The sequence below is a fragment of the Diceros bicornis genome, chromosome 4, assembly GCF_020826845.1.
Source record: "Diceros bicornis minor isolate mBicDic1 chromosome 4, mDicBic1.mat.cur, whole genome shotgun sequence".
NCBI classification, from domain to species: domain Eukaryota; kingdom Metazoa; phylum Chordata; class Mammalia; order Perissodactyla; family Rhinocerotidae; genus Diceros; species Diceros bicornis.
In genome coordinates this window covers 45,876,531-45,898,911 of record NC_080743.1, presented here as the reverse complement: position 1 = coordinate 45,898,911, position 22,381 = coordinate 45,876,531, and the positions used below count along the sequence as shown (strand labels likewise).

The 22,381-nt window shown below is 40.6% G+C and overlaps 1 protein-coding gene across 10 annotated transcripts in view; it reads right to left on the bottom strand.

Annotated features, from left to right (window-relative positions):
• Window positions 1-10,577: 10,577 nt before the first annotated feature.
• LRIG2 (leucine rich repeats and immunoglobulin like domains 2) overlaps window positions 10,578-22,381 on the bottom strand; it is a 60,961-nt gene continuing 49,157 nt past the window's right edge. For all 10 annotated transcript variants that reach the window (XM_058538813.1, XM_058538820.1, XM_058538815.1 and 7 more), the window contains 5 exons: window positions 22,070-22,351; window positions 20,430-20,879; window positions 19,643-19,792; window positions 17,713-18,003; window positions 10,578-15,683 (listed from right to left, as the gene is read on the bottom strand). In XM_058538813.1, the coding sequence (XP_058394796.1) occupies window positions 15,457-15,683; window positions 17,713-18,003; window positions 19,643-19,792; window positions 20,430-20,879; window positions 22,070-22,351 (1,400 nt within the window). In that variant the 3' untranslated portion in view covers window positions 10,578-15,456. The remainder of the gene's footprint in view (window positions 15,684-17,712; window positions 18,004-19,642; window positions 19,793-20,429; window positions 20,880-22,069; window positions 22,352-22,381) is intronic.

Genomic DNA, 22,381 nt, shown 5'->3' with positions numbered 1-22,381 from the left:
AGTCCTAAATTTGACTAAATCATTCCTACTTGATTATACATCAGAATCACTTCAGGACATCATAAAATGCAGGTTCCCAGGCTCTGCCAATGGAATCTAAGTTTCTGGAAACAGAGACTGAGAACCTGCATTTTACTGAGCTCCTTGGACGATCCTGAAGTTCAGTCAGGTTTGAAAGCTACTGACTAGATGAGCTCTACGGCCCCCTCCAATATTCACATGCTAAGATTAATTACAGACTCATGGAGCAGACCGGGGCTTGGAGTTGTCCTGCGCCTTAGCAGTCCAAGGGCAGGCGCCACTGCCTGTGAGAGAGCTCCAGAAAAGCAATGCTAGTGCCCCCAGTGCTCTGGCAGGGTTTAATCGTCCCGGGAGGAAGGAAGTTATACTTTCTGTCTAATCAAACACTCCATCTCAGCAATCTACCTCCCCTTCTGCAGGCTTTGTTCTTAGGGTTGTGGAGAAGGGCTGGTCAATGCCCATCAACACAACCCTTCATGAACTTGAGTGCCTGGTCCCGACAACACTACCAGCAAGATGGCTCTTGACTTGGACTCTTTCTTTCCATTCCCATTGCTAATGCCCTTGTTTAGGCTGTTAATACCTCTTATTTGGACTGTATAACAGCTTCCTGACTAATCTTCTGCCCTCCAGTCTCTCCTCTCTTCAATCTTTTCTTCATGGTATCAACAGTTATGTTCCTAACCCCAGCTCTAATTGCACTACATCTCCAGCCCACAATCCTCCATGGCTGCCAATCAAAACCTAACTCAGCCTGTCATTCAAGGCCTTTCAGAGCTTGAATCAACCTACATTTTTGCTTTCATAGCTTATTACATTTCTCTTCCATAACCCCTTTGGCCAAGAGCCACCTTAGGCTACAGTTAACTTTCTTGACTATTTTGACAGTTTCCCAAACTTGAATACCATGGCAATCTCCCTTCCCACAACTGCCTATTTTTAATGGCAAAATACCTATATCATCTCATGGATACTAAGTGATTCATGGAACTTAGTTTGGGAAACACTATGCTTTTCCATCTACTTGCCAATGGCTTGACTCTCTATTCTGGGATCTGCCCAGGTCTTAACTCCAACTCAGAACAACCATCTAAGGTTGTCACGCCTGCTCTCTCTCCATCTGACTGTTTTTGAATACTGTCAAGGTTCTACAGAGACATGGAACCAGAACATTACTCTGCCCCCACCCTTATCCCTCTTTGCTTTCCTTCCTGGGCTGGTACCACATTTTCCCCAAGGTCCGTCTTGATTTACCTAAATGAGTATAGTTGACCATTCAACCATCTTTGTTTTCCCAACTTCCAAATAAATAGCCTCCTCTTCTCATTAGCAACTCAAGCAGGTAAATATCTACGTCTTCTGGGGTTACTCCCCGTTCCTCTGCATCTGTGACATTGTTGGTTGATCACAGCACTTGCTCCTAAACCCCAGATGTGATGATGCAGATTCAGAATCCTTCTTAACACAATTCTCCAGGCAGGTATTATCCATCAAGCAGAGTTGGCATGCCAGTTAAGACAGTCCTCCTCACCATCAATGACCTAGTTGATTAAATAGCTAATGTGTTTACTAGAAAAGCTCTGTTGAGTTTCAATTTCAATTCCCTTATGGAACCTTAAACAAGAGTAGGCTCTAGTTGCATTCTATCTACTCCAAGTCTTTCAGGCTGGAGAATCTGGGTTATGCATGAGGATCTATTAAAAGTCTAATTTGGCAGAAGAATTGGAATAAGACTGCCAAGGTCAGAAAAGCTTCTACTAACAACTGTCCTGGAGGATTGTCCACCTCCCATCTTTTTCTCCTGCCAAAATGCGCAGAAGTGTCTAGTGAGCTGACTGGTCTCTAGGCATAAAGAAGAGCACCCGAAAGGCTACAAAACAAATGACAAACTACCCTTAGAAAGATGACTCTCTGGGGCAGACAGCAATTGGAGATGCCTTCAATGTCCCCAAGTAGCGGCAAGGTTTTCAACTTGGCCTGAGCTGATGGAACAATATGCAATGGAAAGACTGATATTTTCAGTCAGATAACAGGCTGCTCCAGTTTCTTCTCTCTCCTCCTTCCCCTCCTTCTCCTCCAAGCTGATCACATTTCCTTGGTGATTTTCATGCTTAGTCAGTGGGTCTTAGGGGCAAGTGTGAATTCCATAGGGACCCTGTCTGTATAAACTATCCTGTACTAATATTATCCTCTGTACAGTATCTTCCTTCCTCCCTTCCTGCCATAAAGCATTTATTAAACACCAACCATGTGTTATGCCAAGAGCACTGCTGTAGAAAAGAAAGCCCTTAAACTCTGACAGGAGCCACCAGGGGAGGCTGTATATTAAACAAAGATAATGCCACTGCTCCGATCAGCAGAAAAATGCATTTCAAGTTGCTTCCTCTCTTCTTTAGACCTCAAAAGAGTGGAAAAAAATTGAAAGCCTGGCAGCTAGAATACTGGAATTCCATGGAATGCTACAAAATCATGAAAAGCCCCCATAGGGTGAACACAAACCAGTCCTCAAATCCAGAATACTATAAAGATAGATCAACAGACACTTCCTGGCCTTTACTTATTGCTGGAGACTGTTCTAATTGTTCTGTGTATGTTAACTCCCTAAATCCTCACAATAATGCTATGAATTAAATACTTTTATTATCATCATTCAAAAGACGAGAAGTAGAGGCACAAAGAGGTTAAATGACTTGCCCATGGCCAGCAGCTAGGAAGTGGTGGAACTGGGATTTGAACCTATGCAGTCTCATTGCAGAGTTGTAAGCTACCCGAAATATGTACATTTAAACAACAAAGAAAGTGCTAACTCATGGATTGGAGTGGGGTGGGTTGGATAATAACTGGACGGAGCTTTTTGCCCCAAGGTATTCTGTCAGTTAAAGATAGAAGGGGTTTGACAGTGCCATCCCCCCACACTCTTGAAGCAGGCTTCATAAAGTCCAGCCACTCCCCCAGAACCAGCCACATCTCCTAGTGTCCCCCTGACAGAAAACAGACAGCAAACAGCCCCAGTGTACAGTTTTCATGTTCTTGAGTGCCAGATGTGCAGACAGATCTGCCTGGGTCCCTTTATGTCTGAGCAAGTTGTATTTTTGACTGGAAAACGACACTAGGTAATTAGTACCTAGTGCAGCAATGTCGCTGGTCCTAGGAGCCTGAAGCCCTAACTTCTAGACTGGACTCTACCAGCTACTGTGCCTTGATTTTTTTCATCTGTACATACTTACTCATTCAGTATATAATTTTGAGCACCTCTTTAATGCCAAGCACTGTGCTAAGCCCTAAAACCAGTAAGTTGAATTCAATAGTTGCCCCCAACGAACTCCCTATTTGCTGGCAGACACAGACCAGGAATGAGATCTTTATGATGCACTGTGTCCTCCTAGTGTTCCAGAGAGGAAGGGAGGGCCCCACCCCGTTCCTCCTCCCTGGGAGTTTGCAAGCAGCAAATGAGATCACACAGAGGAAAGTGCTTTGTAAATAGCAGAAGGTGAGACTGAGGTGTGTGGGAAGGAGGAGGAGGAGGATTTAAACCTAGGAGCTGTCGGCCATGTCTGGAGACCTTGGGCAGGCAGCTGGCCAAGCTGAGTGCTGGATCTGGGGCTGTGGGGCCGGGCAAGGCCTCCCGGATACGAGGCGACAAAGCCTGAAGCCCTGGGCTCACTCTCCCAGCAGGCCAAGTCCAAATCTGGCTGCCCTGACCAAGCTGTTCTGGGCTCTGTCCTGTCAGGAAACTAAACCTTCTATGTTGCTTGGGCCTGGGTGCTTTTGCAGCCCCGTGCCACCCGACCTCTTCAGGTCCCAGCTTGAACAGTGACAAAGGCCAGGTCTTCCCTCTACTGTGCAGTCTGAGAAGCCCAATTTCCATGAATCCCCTTATATAATGATATCCTTGAGAAATGGTGGCCGGAGATGACACCAGCCATGGCCATTCTCTGTACTGAAGCGCCACCTAGAGGCAAGTTGCAGCTCAAACAAACATGTAGGCTTGTTTTACAATTTGCCTTGGCAGAGGGAAATGAGAGTAAGACACGTTCAAAGGACTAAAAGGCAAGAAAATGGCAGAGGACCCTTAAGAGGACCCCATCAGTCTCTTGACTAGTCCCCCGGTCATTTGCTGATGAGATATTCAAGGACTGAAATATCTCAGCTTCTCACTGGAACAGGATTTCCTCCAGGGCTGGGGACCAGTGTGAGAATGTCACTGTTTCTCACATAATCTAAAAATCTAGGTCTGAAAAGCAAACACGCCAAGAAAATCCTCCAGTTTGCCCTGCAGCCCAGACCCTGACCCATCTGCTTCTCTTCTACTCCAAAGTTCAGATTGGTTAACTGGGGAAAACGGTTTCTCAGTGGATAAGGCCTCCTTTTGGCGAGTTTGCTGATTCTGCTTACATTTCTGGAATCAGCTGCCCTACACTGAGCATGAACACATATATATCATAGGCCATTTATTCAGAAGTAGCTGGATGAGTCTACAAAGGCATCAAAGATAAGCCAATAGTTCAAAATCAGCATGGAGTTATTTTTGCCTGAAGAAAATCCAAGCCAGATGGTAGCAGAGTATCAAGAAAAGTAAGCCAAGCTCCCAAACTGAGCAAGAAGTTTTTTTAAAAAATCCTCTTATTTTAGGTTTTTGTGTTCATTCCTTTGCCAGGCCAGCAATTTAGGTTCCTACTACTAGGCTTATTGAGTATAATTGGAAAACAAGATACATAAAATATGCAAGCTCCCACTGTCCATCAAAGCGTCCCAGTTCCGGCTGCTTGGGGGCACAGCTGTGTGCAGTATCCAGGGAATGCCCACAGAGACAACACGTCTTTGCCTGCCAGCTGCTGCTGCTCCCTCTTCAGACTAAGAACAATTCAAACAAGAGGCTCCCTTTAGGGTAAACCCTGAGGAGCCTTGGGAAAACTGGAACATTTGACTCTATTAAAAAGCTACAGCTGTTCCTCAGGGATAAAATGCTGCCCACTGATTAGCCAAAGGGCCCAGAGGAAGTGAAGTTGCCATTTCCTTTACCCATACTCCCAAATAAGTTAGATTTACTATAACTGAAGTGTTTGCTGCTCCCCAGTAGAAACAATTCCACTTGGTGCTCACAACAATCTTGACGTGAGATCTTGAGATGAGTATTATCATCATTGCTGTCTTGCAGAAAATGAAACAGAGGCTAAAAGAAATTGAGTAATTTTCCTGTAAGCGAAGTAGCCAAGATTTGAACTCAAGTATTCTGGTTCCAGTTTTCCTAATGCCACCATCTCTCTTGACATGAAGCCGACATACTAAGTACTGAAGAGAATATTCTGAGAAGCAATTCAGTATGCCACAGATTGTTGCAAGAACTCTTACACAATCATTAGGACTATACTGTAAGGTGGAATTTGTGGACCAAGGATGTCCCTCATTCAGGAATAATGCTCACTGGAGGTCAGTTCACACAATCCACTTTCTGGGAGGCTCAAAGCTTCTCAATTAAACAAATAGATTTCTCCTGACTTTGTTTCCCCACTTCATTCCTTTCATTTAAGCCAGACAGGCTCTTTGTCTCCTGTAAAATCCCACACAAGTGTTTGTAATTATTATTCTTCTGATAAAGTGAGTTCCCTCCTGGGCAAGTTAAGAATTAAACAATGGGAAGAAACAAACGCAACGGGGACTGTGGTGAGGATGGCTCTCTGTGCCTGGAAAAACCACAGTATTAGAGCTGGAAGGGGCCTCTGAGAGCATCTGATGACAGTCCAAATGCTCTCTTGGCAGTTGACATCAAGACCCAGCAGTCAAGTGACTTCCCAAAATAACACGGTCAGTGAGTGGCAGAGCTGGTCAGAATCCCAGTCCAACTGACTCCAAGCTGAAGACACTTTTCATTGAATCACAGTTTCAGATTTTATCTTGTTTCTAAATAAAATCCAGCTAGGAACCCAAATCTCCAGGGCTACCCGTGAAATGACTCTGGGGAAACTGCTGACATTCCCCATCTTGAGCTGTTCCAGATAGGGAAGGGAAAAGAAGGGAAAGAGAAATTCTCCATTCTGAGTGCCCATAACAATAGCTAATAGCAGCCAAAATGTATTGAGTTCTGTGCTAGACACGTGCTTAGTACATACTTTATATGCATTAGCTAGTCGAATCTTCTCAACAACCACAGAAGGTAGACATGATTATTTCCATTTTACAGACAAGGAGAATGAGGCACAAAGCACCTAAGGACTGGCTTAAGCTCCCACAACCCATAAGAGGTAGAGGGAGGATTGGAGTCCAGCTCTGTTGTACATCCAAGGCAGTGCTCCAAACCACTGACGTTTAAAAACCATACGGTAAATGGTTAAACCCAGGGAAACTCAAATTAAATTTTGGCTGACCACAGGGAATCCTCATACACCAGCCAGGTGTCTCTGCAGAAAACTACAGCCCCTGCCTAGCTGAAAGAGGGGACTTCCACCATAGTTGGCAGAACAGGGACTTGGGAGTTTAGTTTCTTGCTTCTTCTGTCCAAACTCTTTAGGGGGTGGGGGGAGAGTAGGAAGAACAATAAGAAGGAAACATTCAGGACTGGAAGGTTTAGTGGAGACAGAAATAAAATCGAGAACAGGTTTGTTTTTTAAACCAAAGGTATTCTAAAAGCCACACCCTGCCTTCAAGAGCTACAGAAGAAATTCTCCGCCCTTCTTCAATTCTTCCACCACCCTCAGCGACCATTTCACTAACAAGTCTTGCATCAGCTAGAACTTAAACTAGACACAAGAAAGGACTTCTGGGCAAAATGAACCAATCATCTCTGTAAATTGAAATTTCTCTTTACAAAATCCCTCTCCTGGAGTGAGAAAGGTAATGAACACACCTTCTTCAAATTAGGGCTGCCCAAAGGAAAAGACACCAAGATTTTCAACAGGGGAAGACATGCGGGTAGTTTTCAAACTTCTTACCTCCCAGGATATTCATCTTTCATGCTCAAGGGACCTTCAGGAAACGGTACACATTTGGTAGGTGGAACAGGTGACTAAGGTCTAGAAAAAGTGTGAGAGAAAGCTGGAGCTCGTGGAGGAGTGGGGCCCAGGAGGCAAAACTTCTGCCAGCATGATGCATTGCTTTTTCCCAAAATCTGCAATTTATTGTGCTTTTGTGCTTCTCCAAAAGTCAAAAGTTCTCAACATTACACACTTTAATCTTAAGTTCCTTTTCAGTAAGAGCATATCTGTGTGGTCCCTGACACACCCCCAGGTTGTATGTATAAAGAACAGGGCCTAGGAAGCAGCAGTACTTCAGTTTGATGACAACTCTATTCCTTCTCTGCATTAGCTGTTTCTGGCATGGAACATATATTCATGCACTTATCTCTGGAGCCTGCCCAGAAGAATAAATAATTCAAGGTAACCTCTATCACTGCTGACCTTAACCACATGCCTACTGTTTCTGAAACAGAAGAATTCACATTGGCTTTGATGAAGCATTTAAAAAGAACACAAAATTAAACTACTTGATCTAGCATATAACTCAAGAGCAGCCAGTCATTCCACATATGGGATTCTACTTATTGATTTAAAAACCTGGTTCCTCCTTGGGAGAAAAGAATAAAATAAGAGCTTAAAAGCACTGACTCTTGAATGCTTCAACTACCTCACTTCTTTGTTTCCAGATGCACTCAACTTACAATCATTTATGCCATAAACACATGTCGGTTTCTTGCATTCTGGCAAGCATCATTCAGGGCTGCAGTGGCCTTCTGTTTGAACTTCTGTGAGGCTGGGGATGTGCAGAGTGTCAGAACTGCAAGCATGCCAGCCAGTATGTTCATCACTTTCATTTCCAGTTTCTCTACAGGGCTTTATATAATGCATTGACTGGGGTCAGAGGATAGTATAGCTCGCTGGAAAGAGCACAGGCTTTGAAGCATGTGACCTTAGGCAAATCACATAGCCTGAGTTATAAGAGAATTCTACCAACCTGGCTGGATTATTGGAAAACTGTAATAGTTTGCTCGAGGCTGCCATAACAAAATACCACACACTGGGTGGCTTAAACAGCATAAGTTTATTTTTCCACAGTTCTGGAGGATAGAAGTCCAAGATCAAGGTGTCAGCAGCTTTGGTTTCTCCTGACGCCTCTCTCCTTGGCTTGCAGATGGCCACCTTGTCACTGTGTCCTCACATGGTCTTTCCTCTGTGCCACACATCTGGTGTCTAAATTTCCTCTTATAAGAACACCAGTCAGACTGGATTAGGGCCCACCCAAATGATCTCATTTTAACTTAATCAACCTCTTTAAAGACCTTATCTCCAAATGCAGTCACATTCTGAGGTACTGTAGGTTAGAGTGTCAACATATGAACAAAATTCAGCCTATTTTGAGGGGACACAATTCAGCCTATAACAAAGACTAAATGACGAAGTACGGGCTTGATCAAGGCTCACATTTTTCCTTTCTTTGGCATAGGGAAAGAACTTGTGCTTTGGAATCATAAAGCATAATTTCACCTCCTGGATCTATTGCTTGCTAATTATGCAACAGAGTGAGGTGCTTAACCTCTTGGTTTCATTATATATAAAATGGGAATAAGAATATCTCCCTCAAAGGGATTATTTTAAGGATAAAATTCTAAGTATGTGAAGTGCTTAACAGTATCTGGAAGGGGTAAGCAGAATGTACTGGCTATTACTGCATTATTTCTTCCTAGTAGTAATTGTGATTAATGCTTCCTATTTGCCTTTTTGTCCAAGGGCTTTGGCAACTAGCCTTAGCAATGGTCTGTGAACTAAATAGACAAAGTGACAAATTTCTGTCCTAGTGATTTCAAGAAACATTTCTTGATTGGCTGAACAAAGACAGCAGCAAAGGTGGTGGATGAAACATCCCCCAAGGAACCTTACTATAACAATTACCCACAAGTCCACATCAGGCCCCATCTCCCTCCCAGTATAATGATCCATGTACTTCCTCTTCCTTTAGCCTATCGCATGACAGAATGCCCCTTAAAACAAGTCAAAGGCAGCCCATCTCAAGAACACTGGCCAGAAAGACAGCAGGACTGCAAAACAAGCAGCATGCTACAAAGGACTCGACCCAGCAAGTGAGGAGCTTTAGTGAAGGAGGAGGTGGCTAAGCTGAAAACTGTTGCTTCTAGTCAGGGAGGTCTCTAGACAGAAGCCCACTTCTCAGCTTCCACCACTCCAAACCAGCAAGATTAAAAGGAACCTCCAGAAACGAGTAAGACCAATCCCCATCATGACATACAACCATTATTACATGGTTACAGCAGTGCTACTCTGAAAGTTGGTCTGCAGATCTGCGCCAATCTGCAAAATTTGCTTCTGGTCCATGACAAATACAGAAATCAAGAATAAGTATTTAGAAACTTTAACAGCAGTCTGACAGAGTAATTTTATATCTGCTAAATCTATAATAAAAATCGTATGCTTATGTTTCATGTCTTTTCATTTTTCCAGAAACTCATTCTTATTGTATCTTACAAAAATATTGGTCCCAAGCAACTAGTCCTGCAGCACAGATAGCTTAAGCACTAGGTTATAAGCTTCTAAATCTCTCTCTAAGTGTGAACAAATATTTCTCATAACTCATCAGGGTACTACTACTTGGGCCCCAGCACGCCCCATGCCAAAACAAAAAAATACAATAAAACCATGGCCTTTTTCTGCATTTTACCTTATGAGAAGAAAATGACAGTCTGTTTTCCTATCAGGAACATAGTAAAAATCAGCTTCCAGTGTACATTCCAGTCCAAACTTTCGCCATATTAGAAGTAATCAATGTCTGGAGGACTTTTCATTGCAACATTTACCAAGACTAGAGACAGAATACGCTATTCAGAATGGAAGGTAACACAGTGGGGAAAATCCTGAATCAGTCAGAAAATCTGGATTCAAATCCTGCCTTTATTGCCTAAAGCTTTTTGACATTGTATTAGTGATAATCTCACCCAGCCAGTTTCCTCAACTACAAAAAGTGGAGATTAAAATTACCTGCCCAATCTACATCTGAAGAGCATTGTGAGATTCAAATGAGATGACGTCTGTGGAACATCATCTCCTAAAGAATCAAGTGCCTCATAAAGAATAAAGTGCAGCAGAAGCACACATCGGGGTCAGTATTGTGAGCCCAGCCTTCAAAGAGCTGACCCTCAGAGAGGAAATAGCCCCCAACATGGTGCAGTGAGGAAGCTGACCAGAATACTGATTCTTCAAATATTCTGTTAATCAAAGATTTACCAATTAGAAAATGCTGCCTTCAAATTCTTCCCTGTGCAGAAAGCACTCATTCTCTAATGAACTATTAAGTATATTTGTTTCCATCCAGCCAGGACATCATGAGGGAGGAAGCAGGAGAGCACACAGTGCTGGCCCTTGAGCAGCTCGCAGCTGCAGGAAGTGGCCAGTGGCAGGCTCAAAGCAGAATGTGACTCTTCAACACGGTAAGAACTAGAGAAGGGCAACTCTTCCCCATTTTAACTTGTACAGCTATTTGGAGACCCTCTCAAAAGGACCACAATCTTAAAAAATGCACCATTTCACTCCTATACTTCAGGCAAGACCAGAAAATCATAATGTATTTTATCTTTATTGAAGACATATTACAGCAGACAAACAAGTAGGACAAACACATGCTTTATAAAATATACATTCTCATGTGTGAGAAAATATAAATAGATACTAGGAAAGGGCCACACTGAACAACAACTTGGCTGATAACTCTCTTTAGGTACATCTAGTACCAGGGCTGCTCAGGCAGACATCCTCTGATAGGGGAAAAAAGGGAGAACAGAGGGGAAATAAGAGGGTAGACAGAGTCTCTCTAGGAATCAAGGGCCACTTTAAGCAGCCAAGAGATATTCCAAGGGCACTTGACACCTGATGATCAATTTCTTTTTCAAGACCGTTACAGCTGATAAAAACTGAAAACCAGGCTCACACTGAGCTATTTCTTCACCTTCACCCCACCCATCGGTGGTGGTTCTTAGGACTGCTAAGAAACACTCGACACACAGCCTTGAGGGAGCAAGTCCAAATATCACTCTTACACACACACACACACACACACACACACCTTACTACTCACAATGATTCGTGGGCTTTCAGGCGTTTCGTTAAGAGCAGCTTGTGATATATCTCTTAATTCAGAATCTGTTATTTTGTCAACAAACCAGGCAGTTGTTCAAAATATAAAGAAAGAAAATTAAAGCTAACTGATGTTGGTTTAGACTGTACTACTCCAAACAAAAAAGTTCTAAGTTAGAAGAAGCAGGAGGTAAAAACATCTGCGAAACTGACCTGGGAAAGACACCGTGTAGCAGAAAAATAAAAGCTTACTTACAGGTTGCCAAAAAACGTTAGCTCAGCCTCCTAAGGTCCAACTATTTCACAATTACCTCAGTCATCTGCATCAAGAAGCAAAATTAAAAAAGCAAGATGTAGCATAAAATGACAGCAAATTTACCTCTCTGTTGCTCCATTACCCTTCTGGCATTTCTGTGGATATTAAAATGATTAGAAAAGGCCATAAAACATTTGGGTAAAATATTGGATATAAAACTGAACATCACAAACCCATCCCCATTCCAAATAGAGTCCCACTGACAAGAAGAAACAGGAATAAAAATTAATCAAAGAGTAAAAGGGAGGGTTATAATACACTATAGGCTTTTAAAATTTTTATTATGTTAATGCCGTTTGTGTCAGTAACTAGTTACAGATTTCCTCAGAAGAATAAGCCCAGAGTCTCATGTTTTCGGACATTAACACAGATCAGGCCCCTTCTGTCAACCAAAGATCAAAATTCTTTAACTAAAAAAAAAGTTCTGAAGTGCTCTACACTTACTATATGTAAAGGATTCTGAAGGACAAAGTTTTCTGTCAGACTGCTTCTGGAGATTTCCAATGATAAAACTGAAAGAGACCTTAAAGTCATCTTGCCCATATTCCACCTCAATGCAGAAATTTCTTCAATGCTATTGACACATGATTAGTTTCTGCATTTATTTTTCCCATGGAAAGCTGATTATTCCAATTGTCAGACAAATCTGTTAGAGTTAGCTTATATAGAATTATTAGCAAGTACACACTGTATCTCCCTGTAACTTCTGCCCTACTGATATGATCCCTGACCTCTAGAATAAACAGAGTGAATTTAATCCTTATTTCATATGTAACTCTTTAAGTAATTAAAGAGTTTTATCATATCTCCCTTTTTTTAGGAAAATGGATAACAGATTCTAAGTTGCTCGACATCTTAATGTTCCTTTTACATCCTCCCAATGCGCAACGTAAAGGCAATTATTTTTAAACATGAAAGTTACCTCACAGAAAAATACACATTGATAGCATTCTGAGATGGCACATTAGAGGGAACTGCACATTGGGCTGGGTTTCTGATCTTTCCTCTTCTACAGAGTAACCTGCATACTAGGGAAAGCACTTTAGAAGCTGTAGAGTGACAGAAAGCCAATGGCTCAAGGGTAGACCTGTGCGGGTAAGGCTTGGAGTTTAAGGAAAATGCTATTTATTCTTCCAGGTAGACTGGAAGAAGCAGTCTAAGAGGGGCACAACAAAACTAAGAGGGTTTATGTATACCTAATGATATGAAATGATAACTGGGTGGGGAGGGGGGGCAGAGAGTATTTCTCTCAGCATTTTAGTTTGCCTTGCTTTGCAACATCCCTGATTAAACTGGCAGTAGGCAGACATTATACTGTTGGGAAGAAATACTGATGAGCTACCAATCCTGCTTACAGGAGAGGGTTAAATCACTGCTTGGTCAAAAACATAGGCAATAATGAAAAGTTTCAGGAATTCCTTCTCCTAAGATTAGAATTTGTTAAATTTATTATTACATTTTTAAGACCAGGGGTAAGCTATTCACATTTAAATTCCTGACTAGTTTTTTAGGCTAGTTTTTTTGTTATTCAGACAAGCTAGCAATATCTGGGAGGGTGTCTCAACCATCTGAGCTGACGTAATGGAGAACCTAGCCATTCAGGAGACCAGACTTGGACACCACTGGCAGTAGAAGGACCACTGCTGCAGCACAGAGGCAGCCCTCATACACTGTAAGTTTTCCAGGGCACTGGTTCACATTTTTTTTGTTTTTTGTCTCTCACACACTACAGCAGACTCTCACTTACAGCCTAGCTCTAACTCTCCCCTTTTCATTCAAGAAAGTTTATCAGAATTTGAATGAGAGTACTGTAATTATAGGGATAACCTTGACTACATTAGAAAGGTGAGTCACATTAGAAAGGTGAGTCACAAACGTTACAAATTAGCTGTGGCAAACCTCTCAACTGATTCTGACACTCTGATGTGCTGTAACACTACCACTCAGACCTGCTGTTCTAGAGAACAACGGGTGATTTTCAATCAAGTCAAGATTCTTTACATTTACTGATAACTGTTCAGCAGAATATTTCTTCTCATATTTCTTATACCACTACTCCTGCTAGAGGAAATAAATCTGGCTCAAATCAGAGCAAGCAGCATCATTCTTGTTCTATTCTAACAAACATTTCATGAAAGCAGCTTTTTATTAGAATAGCATAATCCTCTTTGGTTCCTGGAGGGATCACAGATTCATAGAATGTTATAGCTGGAAACGGCTTTAAAGCATCCAGTAAAACGCCCTCATTCCATAAATGAGAAAATCTGGCTGAGACGTAAAAGGATTTGCCCTTGATTACACAACTAGTAAGCAGCAGAGCTAGGAACTAAATCAGGTCCCTTGATTCTAAGTCAGTCCAGTACAAATCATACTACAGTCTAGTAAGTAAGAAGAGAAATCACAAATTGAAGGGATAGGAAAATAGTGATATTTAAGAATTTCAAAGTGAAAATGAAGAGAGGCTAACAGTTTAAAAAGGAAAAAGAGAAAACGCATGGTGGTACAAAACAGCCAAAGAAGTGCTGCTGCCTATGGGAGAAAATTTAGGATTGAAAACTAGTGTGAAATTCAGCTAAACTTCCTGGCAAAAAGCTGAGAAATTATGTGGGTTTAGAACCCATGAAATGCACAATGACTTAGAAATAGATATTTTCATTTAAGTGATGGAAGTTATCTAGTAACTAACTAGTAATTACTAGATTTAGAGGATAGAATGTGAAAGCCTGTGTAAGGAAATCCAAAAGCACAAAGAATGAACTTTAGTCCACTACATTCCATTAGAGTGTTAAGTCCTTTGTTTACCCAAAGCTTTTTGCTATCAGAAATTCGAGAAAACTTTTTGGCTTAAATAATCACTTGTACAAGACAAGGACCACTCCAAAGCTTTATAGTAAAAGAATCTCTGCATGTTCTTCCACTCACAAAAGCATTCTTCCCTTCTTAAGATACACTGTGCATTGGTAGAAGAGATATTAAAAAAACAAACACAGAAAAGACACAGTCTTTGGTTTCCTCGTTAAGTAAGTACTTTGCTGAAAGACATTTCCAAAATAAGTTTTCCTCTATCTATTTGCATATGGCTATGACTAGACTGCTACTCTTTTGAAAGAGCCTTTTAATGCTAGAAAGGTAGTATCAGCTGGCACTTGTAAACAGATGGCAAATGATTAGATGTATGAACCTTCAGGTATGAAGAAAGTGGTTAATTACACCAAGATTGTGTTTGTGTGTATGCAATCAGTAGGTACCCTGCCTCTCTATACATATACTTAACAAATATGTTTTTAAAACTTTAAACAAAGTCTTTAGATCTCACTAAACCAAGTTATACAAAAGCTGTCTGTGGTTTGAGAAGCTGCTGTCAGTATTATAACCGGATAATATATATAATTTTGGCATATCAAAAATATTTACATTGCAGCCAACACATATGGTCAATGAATACAAAAATTACTTATAAATCCACATACATTTACAATGAGATGCCTGGCCGACAGGAACCAAAAAAAAAAAAAAAGATTCGCAAGAATACAAAACCCCTTGACCTGGTAACAGTTGGTCAAGCCACGGATTCCTGCTGAAGACCTTGAATATCAAAGCCCCAGTCTCAACTATACGCTTAAAACCAGTGAAGAATCCCAGGCATACTTCCCAGAGGGCTCCCAAGTTATTTTTGTTCCTTGGAGGAAACAGAACAGTGATGTTTTCTCAGGATCATTCTGCGGGTTGAGACAATCAGACTCCTACTATTAAGCAACGCACACCTGGGCACATCCCGTGGAACCATCAGGAAGCGCGTCTGTCCTGTATCTTCCTCAGCCCGTGCGGCACATTTTTTATTAGATGTACTCATTTCTGTCAGCCGTTACCCCTTCTTCATCAGGTATAAGCCCAAACAAATGTCGGGCCCACCCTGGTGTGGTCAGATGTAATTGCAGACAAAGACTAAAGCACATGCTGACTTGGGGATTTCTTCTGAACTCTGAGGTAGTAAATATAAAATTAATTAATTAGAGTTCTTGCCCAGATTTTATCCTAGAGTGAGTTTCATGTGCCCTCACTACCATCTTGAATGTTCCGAGTCCTACTAAAATCAAAAGCATGGTCATGTAACTGATGACAGGGCATGGGGGAAGCAGAACAGTCTGGATCACTCTCTGACAGGCCTTCATTTCGATGGAGTTGTGGTGACTCAAGGACTGGCTGCTGGGAAAAGGGAGCATGAGGCAGGCCTAATTCTTTGCTTATGTTCCACAGAGACCGCTGCAATGTTTCTGAGAATGAAAGACAAGATTATCAGTGACAAATGGAAGTTCACAATTAATTTTCTAAAACTCAATTTTCTTTTACCCAAATCCTCAAAGAAATAAAGATGTTCAATATTCCTGAATAAGGATGCTGAGATCAAATGTATACTTGCCATCCTCTTAGCAACAAGCAAAAAAAGAAAACAAAATAAAAACTAGAACCATGGTCTTTCAAACCCTTCTACTCAACAAACTTAACCAATTATTTACTGAAACCATGTTATATATCATATATTTTCACCTATTAGTGGTTCTGCTGCTAAAAAAATTTAAAAATAACTGTTTAGACACAGGGAAAAAGTCTAAAAGAGACTTAGTAGTATCCATATTGTAATGAAAGTTGCATGATACATAGATAAAAATCATTAATTCAGTGCAGCCAATACATTTTTAAACAATTAAATGCTTATGTTTAAAAAATTGTTTTAAAAATAATCATTCTTCTCCAGCTTCCAGCATGCCAATAATTCTAAGAACAAAATAATAAGCAAAAGTAGTGACTATTTTTAAATCAGATTATCTCTACTTTGGTTTCACAAATATGCATTTCTCATTCCCTTATTTACTGCAGTGGTGAGCTCTTTCCCCAAAGATCCTTTACTGAAAGTTATATTAACTTCATGAGGATGTATTTTAGAAAAAGCTAACCAACCATTCTGGAAACAAACACTCAGAAATAAAAATAAAACCCACGTGAAAAGTAAGCTAGAGCAGGGTTTCTCAAGCTTTAATACGCATACAAACAACCTGGGGATCTTGCTAAAATATAGACTCTGGTTGACTAGGTTTGGAGTGGGACCCATGACCTGCATTTCTAACAAGCTCCTAGGTAATACTGATGCTGATCAACCACACTTTGAGTAGCAAGCAGCTAGAGCACTCTAGGTAAGGATGAGCAATGCACCAAAAAGCTCTCATTTACTGATTTCCTTACTTACAGACCAGATTAACAATTAAGATATCTTCAAGGTTAGGAAAAAGATGCACTGCATTTTTGGTTCTACTTAAAGTCTTTTTGTATGTGTAACCCTCCTAGGACATGGGAAAATGGATTTAGTGTTGATGCATTTCTTTCATGGACACTGAATGTAAAGACAAGAGACAACAGCAGTATACTTTTCCGTGACCTGTACCCTCCTTAGAAATCTTTAAAGTTGGTCTCTTAATTAAGAACAACAGAGCACATCTTAAAAGTCCCACGTCAGATCATTTACTCCTGCCAGAGCCACCCCTGGAAGACCGCTATACACTATCTTCCTCCGTAAACCTGCGGTTCTCATCCCCACCCTATTTCATTCCCACCCTATTTCCAGCCCTCTTCCATTTCAGGCTGACAGGAGGGTGACAGCTGATGAAAAGCCTGGATGGACAGGAAAACATGCTCAGCAGTGCCCTTCATGGTCCAGAAAGTTTTGCTTTGTTTTGTTTTACTGACCTAGTTGCTGTCAAATGCCTCATCTGCACAATATAAACATGTATTTCTTTTCCTGGGTCATGTGGGACAGAGGACACTATACCAAAAATGCTTTCCCACTTAAGGCCCTGATTTTAACACCTCATAGACGAGAGCAAACACCTGCCAAGTGATACTGACACTCAGTATTTAAACCTTCTTAGTAAAAGCCTTTACCAAATTATGCCCAAATTACATTCTTAGCATTTCGAATCTCCATTATTTAAATAAAGATGGGAGGAAAAATTGTTAACACCTATATGAAACTTTTTAAAAGCTTCTTCTATATGGCTTTTGAATTTTTAGAAGTGTGATCTTGTTACTCCCACAATAGCCGTTTTCATTCTACAGATACAGACTTCTTTGTAACTCTAATCTCTAAAAATCTCTGGCTCTAGTTTATACCAGTTTACGGTAGATAATTACTCCATCATACCTTTTGGTTTGCCTCCCACCAAATGAGAGTGTTATCTATATGACAGAAGGAAAAACCAAATACGTAAAAGTGAAAACAAAACAAACAAGAAACGCTGTGCCCTTTACCATTGCTCATCTGTGTGGAGGAAAGTTTCTTCTCATTTAGCCTCTCATGGTTGGTGGGAAAGGCAGACATCTCTCCATCTGCTGACGATACCAGGCTTTCCAGGGTAGTGGCATCTTGGGGAGAATATGTCAAATATGTCTCTTTTGGCATCTGAACCATGAGGCTGGACAGTGTCTGATCTAGAACATCCTCCTCAGCAATATACGTGTACGGACAGTATTCTCGGGTCCTGGAGTAGATGTTGGCGTTGTCATAACAATCTGAGCAGATAACCCGGGTACCAGTGCTACCTAATGACAACATGGGAAAGAACCCGAACATCCTTCAGCTAAGGAATCAGCTTTGCCAATCATGTTTTCTTCAACAGCTGTCATCATTATCATCATAGCTGGCATTTACTCAACACTTTATAAATCAGGTGAAGTTTCAAAGTCTTTCTGCGAATGAACTAATTTAATCCTCACAATATCCCTATGCAGTAGGTACTATTATTATCCCCATTTTACAGACAGGGTAACTAACTACAACACAGAGGAGTTAGATAACTTGTCCAATGATATACTGCCAGAGTGGAGAGCTGAAATTTGATCTCACGCCCAGACAATGGCTCCAGAGCCCACGCTCTTGAACACTACATTAAACCATCTCTGTCCAACCTGGATAAGGTCATGCTCAAATCAAGGGAGCCAAGATAAGGCTGGCACTATGCTATAAGACACATGTTTGGCTTAAGTAAACAAGCAGAGAACAAGGAGTTATGATGACTTCACTTCACAAAAGCCCATATTACTTTCCAGCGTCAAGAGGTTAAGCAACATCAGTTACTAAAAGTACCCCTAGAGAAAGCCTCTGGTGGTCAAGAGTCCTGTCTGACAAATGTGTGTTTGGCAGAAGGAAAGGTTTAATAATGAGCTCCCTGGACTGTTATGTACTTTGAAAACTGAAAGAGAGGAAAAAGCGTGAGAAATAGAGTGAGCGAGTTATTTATGATCAAGCAAAATAATGTTAGAACTGGAAAAGACCTAGAAGTAACTTAGTTTAACCCAGAAAGCACCGTTATTTCCCACAAATTTCTAAGAATAGAGGCTTTTGAGTATTCTTTAAAAAGTCACAAATACCCTCTTTTCCATGGAAAGGCAAAATAAAATCCAATTTATCAACTAAATAGAGAAGTTCTCTTGACACTCAGCCTAAAAAAATCTCTGTAGAGATTCCTTTGTATGGTACTTGATGTACTACAAAGATTTTTTTGAAAGGATCTATGAGAATCATGAGAGGAGTGCTTTATAAAGTACTGTTTCTTTGTTTTAAAAATGAGGAAATTAAAGCTCAGATCTTAAGTAACTTGTTCATGGTCACACAGCTGGAAGAGGAACTAGGAATCAAATCCAATTCTTCTATGCCTTAATTTACCTCCCTGTGTTCTGTCACTCCCTGTGGGAAGGATGGAGTAGGGAAGAGAAGTAGTGTTGAGAAGTAGGGTTCCTTTAATTAGGGAACATTTTATATCTCTCTGATGTTCTCCAATATATGCTGAGAATCATCATTGCCCTTTAAACTTTAGTGAATATCTACCTGTCAGCAGGAGAAACAAACCTCCCCTGGATATGGTCTGAAGGGTATTCATGCCTGAAAAGGATAAAAAACACCTGAAAAAAGTTTCTGGGCATCTCCTTCGTATAAGAATATTTTTGTTTGGGAGCCTCTGCTATGTACTCCAATCCCTTGTTTAAGGATGTGTTTCTCCTTTCTGACAGACGATTTTCATTTCTATTAAGACTTTGGCCAATTTTCATCCTATTTTGCAGGGGGCCAAATTTTTCACTGAGTATCTTAAAATACTGCTTCAGGTTAATGGGGAAAACTATACACTGAAAAATAAACTCAATAGGGTAGGCTGAAATTGTGAGCATATACAAGAGTCATTACCATCAACGCCTTTGTGTAAATATCCGTTGGCAGGAGGCATAAGTTGCTGATGACTGCCTGCCTCCGAGTTGCTGTAGCCTTCCTGTGGCTCAGACAGTGTTCCTTGGGATGACAAGTAGCTGGGAATGTCTGCAGGCAGATTAAGCTCCTCTGTAAAAGAGACATCTATAACTCTCAAATAAAATTAGGTAATTTAAGCCAACATTCAGAAGACTATTTTGCAAACGTGTTCCACTTGCATACTATTGGCCAGGAAAATGTTATGTACCTAGGAACTCAACGGCTCTCAGAATTTTCCCCTAAAATTATTTCTCACCAGAATTCTTCTCAAAGCTTCATTTAAAAAATATTACCCAAAGAAGCAAAACCTGAAGTCTGAAATCTTATCCATAGGCACACTTTCACAATCTATCTGGCTGGACCTCTTCTCTCGCAGGATTTCAGGGTGAGGGGCGTGAAAGACTGATCTCACTCATTATGGCTCCACTCTTGCCTATAGGGAAATTATGATGGAAATGAGCCTTAGGCATTAATGAAAAAAGGTGCACCTGTAATGTGTTTATAAGAGCAAAGTTTTGGGGGAGGGTCTACAAACTCTTAAAATTATTCATCAGAGAGGTTCCATTTTATCAAGGGAGTAGGACATTTTAACAGAAAAACTCTTCCTTCTACCACACATAATGTTCACACATATCAAAGTTCCTTAGTTTTTTATATCTTACAATAAATCCTATACTACAGTCCTGACTCAAGTACAAGCCACAGGTGTTAACTGGGTACCACTCACCTGTGTTTGTGATACTATAATCTTCATTTTTCCTTCTCATGTGGTAAATAACAATGACCCAGATCAAAGAGGTGCCCACAACACAACAGACCACAACAATGATGACAATGCCAACTGTTGTCCAGCCATCATCTTCATGCCCAATGCTACTCTGGGAAGAGTCACAATTGGGAGATGAAATGACATTTAGGTAAATGTGACCACGTTCTGTTCCAAGGGTGTTAGACATAATGCAGGTATATTTCCCAGCATCTTCTAGCCCAGCATCTACAATAATGAGAAGCTGGTTGGCTGCAGCAAAGAAATGTCGTTCTGTCACCAGCAGTGGTCCATCATCTTTGGTCCAATTGAGGCGAGGGGCAGGACTCCCTCCAGCTATGCATTGTAACACTGCAGTTTCACCTCGGCTTACTGTCTTGTCCTCCAGGGGTCTAATGAATGAGGGTGTCTCTAACAGAAAGATGTATAAAAAATCATATTAAGCAATTTTATTCCTTAAATCCTACCTAATTAGACTAATGAGGTTATGATGGAATAAGCTCTTTCATATACTCATGGGAGGATTAGAAGTTAATGTTTTAGAAAAGCAAAAGCCTCAAAAAATCTAAATCTTATCTCAGTAATTCCACCTTGGACAAGCTATCCTAAGCAAGCAGTTCAAAGATTTATACACGAAGATGGTTATTATGAAATTAGTTGTAATTTCATAAAATAAAGGAAAAATAATCTAAAAATCTAGCAGGAAAATGATTAAGTAAATTATAGTACAGTTACATGACATTTTATGAAGACAATGACAGGATAACCCTTCTGATACAGCATTAAGTAGAAAAAAGTAGGTATATATAACTACATAAAAATGAGTGTAAAAAACGTCCAGAATATGCCAAAATCTTTCATAGTGTTTGAGTGACTTTCCCTCCTTTTTTTCTAATTTTCTGTACATCTTAAATTCTTAAAACATTAAACTTATTTTTCTGATTACACAAGTAAATAACACAAATCAACAAACTTTTAAAAAACCATAACATCTAGAACAGAGAACTAGAAAGCAGAATTTGCCTTGGATTTGAGTTCCATGAAGAAAAGTATTCTCATAAGAAAAATACAGCCTTGTCAGGAGAAATCCTTAGAGAAAAGACATTTTACCAGAGCAGAGGATTAAGATGAGCACGCTAGAAGAGAAACAGGAAATCTAACCAGAAGACAGGTCATTTTTTGTACTGAATTTTTTTTTTTTTAAATGAACTATGGGGAAAAATAGTTAAATTGTTTCAAGTTCTCTGTGAAACAGTATGTGAAGCAGTATAAAACAGCTGCAAACTCACTAGTGAATAGCAGAAAAAGCAAATATATGAAGCAGAAACCTTACAGAGGGAGACATGTCAGAATAAAGTGATAAAGGGATTTGAATTTTCAATTCATGCAATAAAGATCTCTAATTCTGCCCCCAGTATTTCCCCAGATTTCAGTTATCTTATCCACTAATATCCAAGGCTGATATAAGCCCATATAAATTGGCAAAATAAGGTGACAAAGATATAAGGATCACAACTGAAATCTCAAACTTAGACTTTTCTTGCCAGTAAGACCAAGAGTAGATCCCTAATAAAAAGGCTCCCATAGAGCAGTAAACGTACCTAACACTGTTAGGGAGGCATTTGCTGAGAGGCCTCCTGCTATATTTTGTGCCATGCAGCTATAGATTCCCATGTCTTCTATTTTCACATTTGCAATGAAGAATACATCATCCTCGGGCATGACATGCATGCGTCTTTCTCGAGCTGCAGGGAAGTCAGTACCACCATCCTTCTGCCAGGAAATCTGAGGTGCAGGGTGCCCCTCTGCAGCACATTCTAATCTGGCCATGGCACCAGTGCGAATAGTTAGATCCATTGGAGTTTTCAGAAAAGATGGCATCTCTGTTCCAAGAAAGATAACCAAGAAAAAGT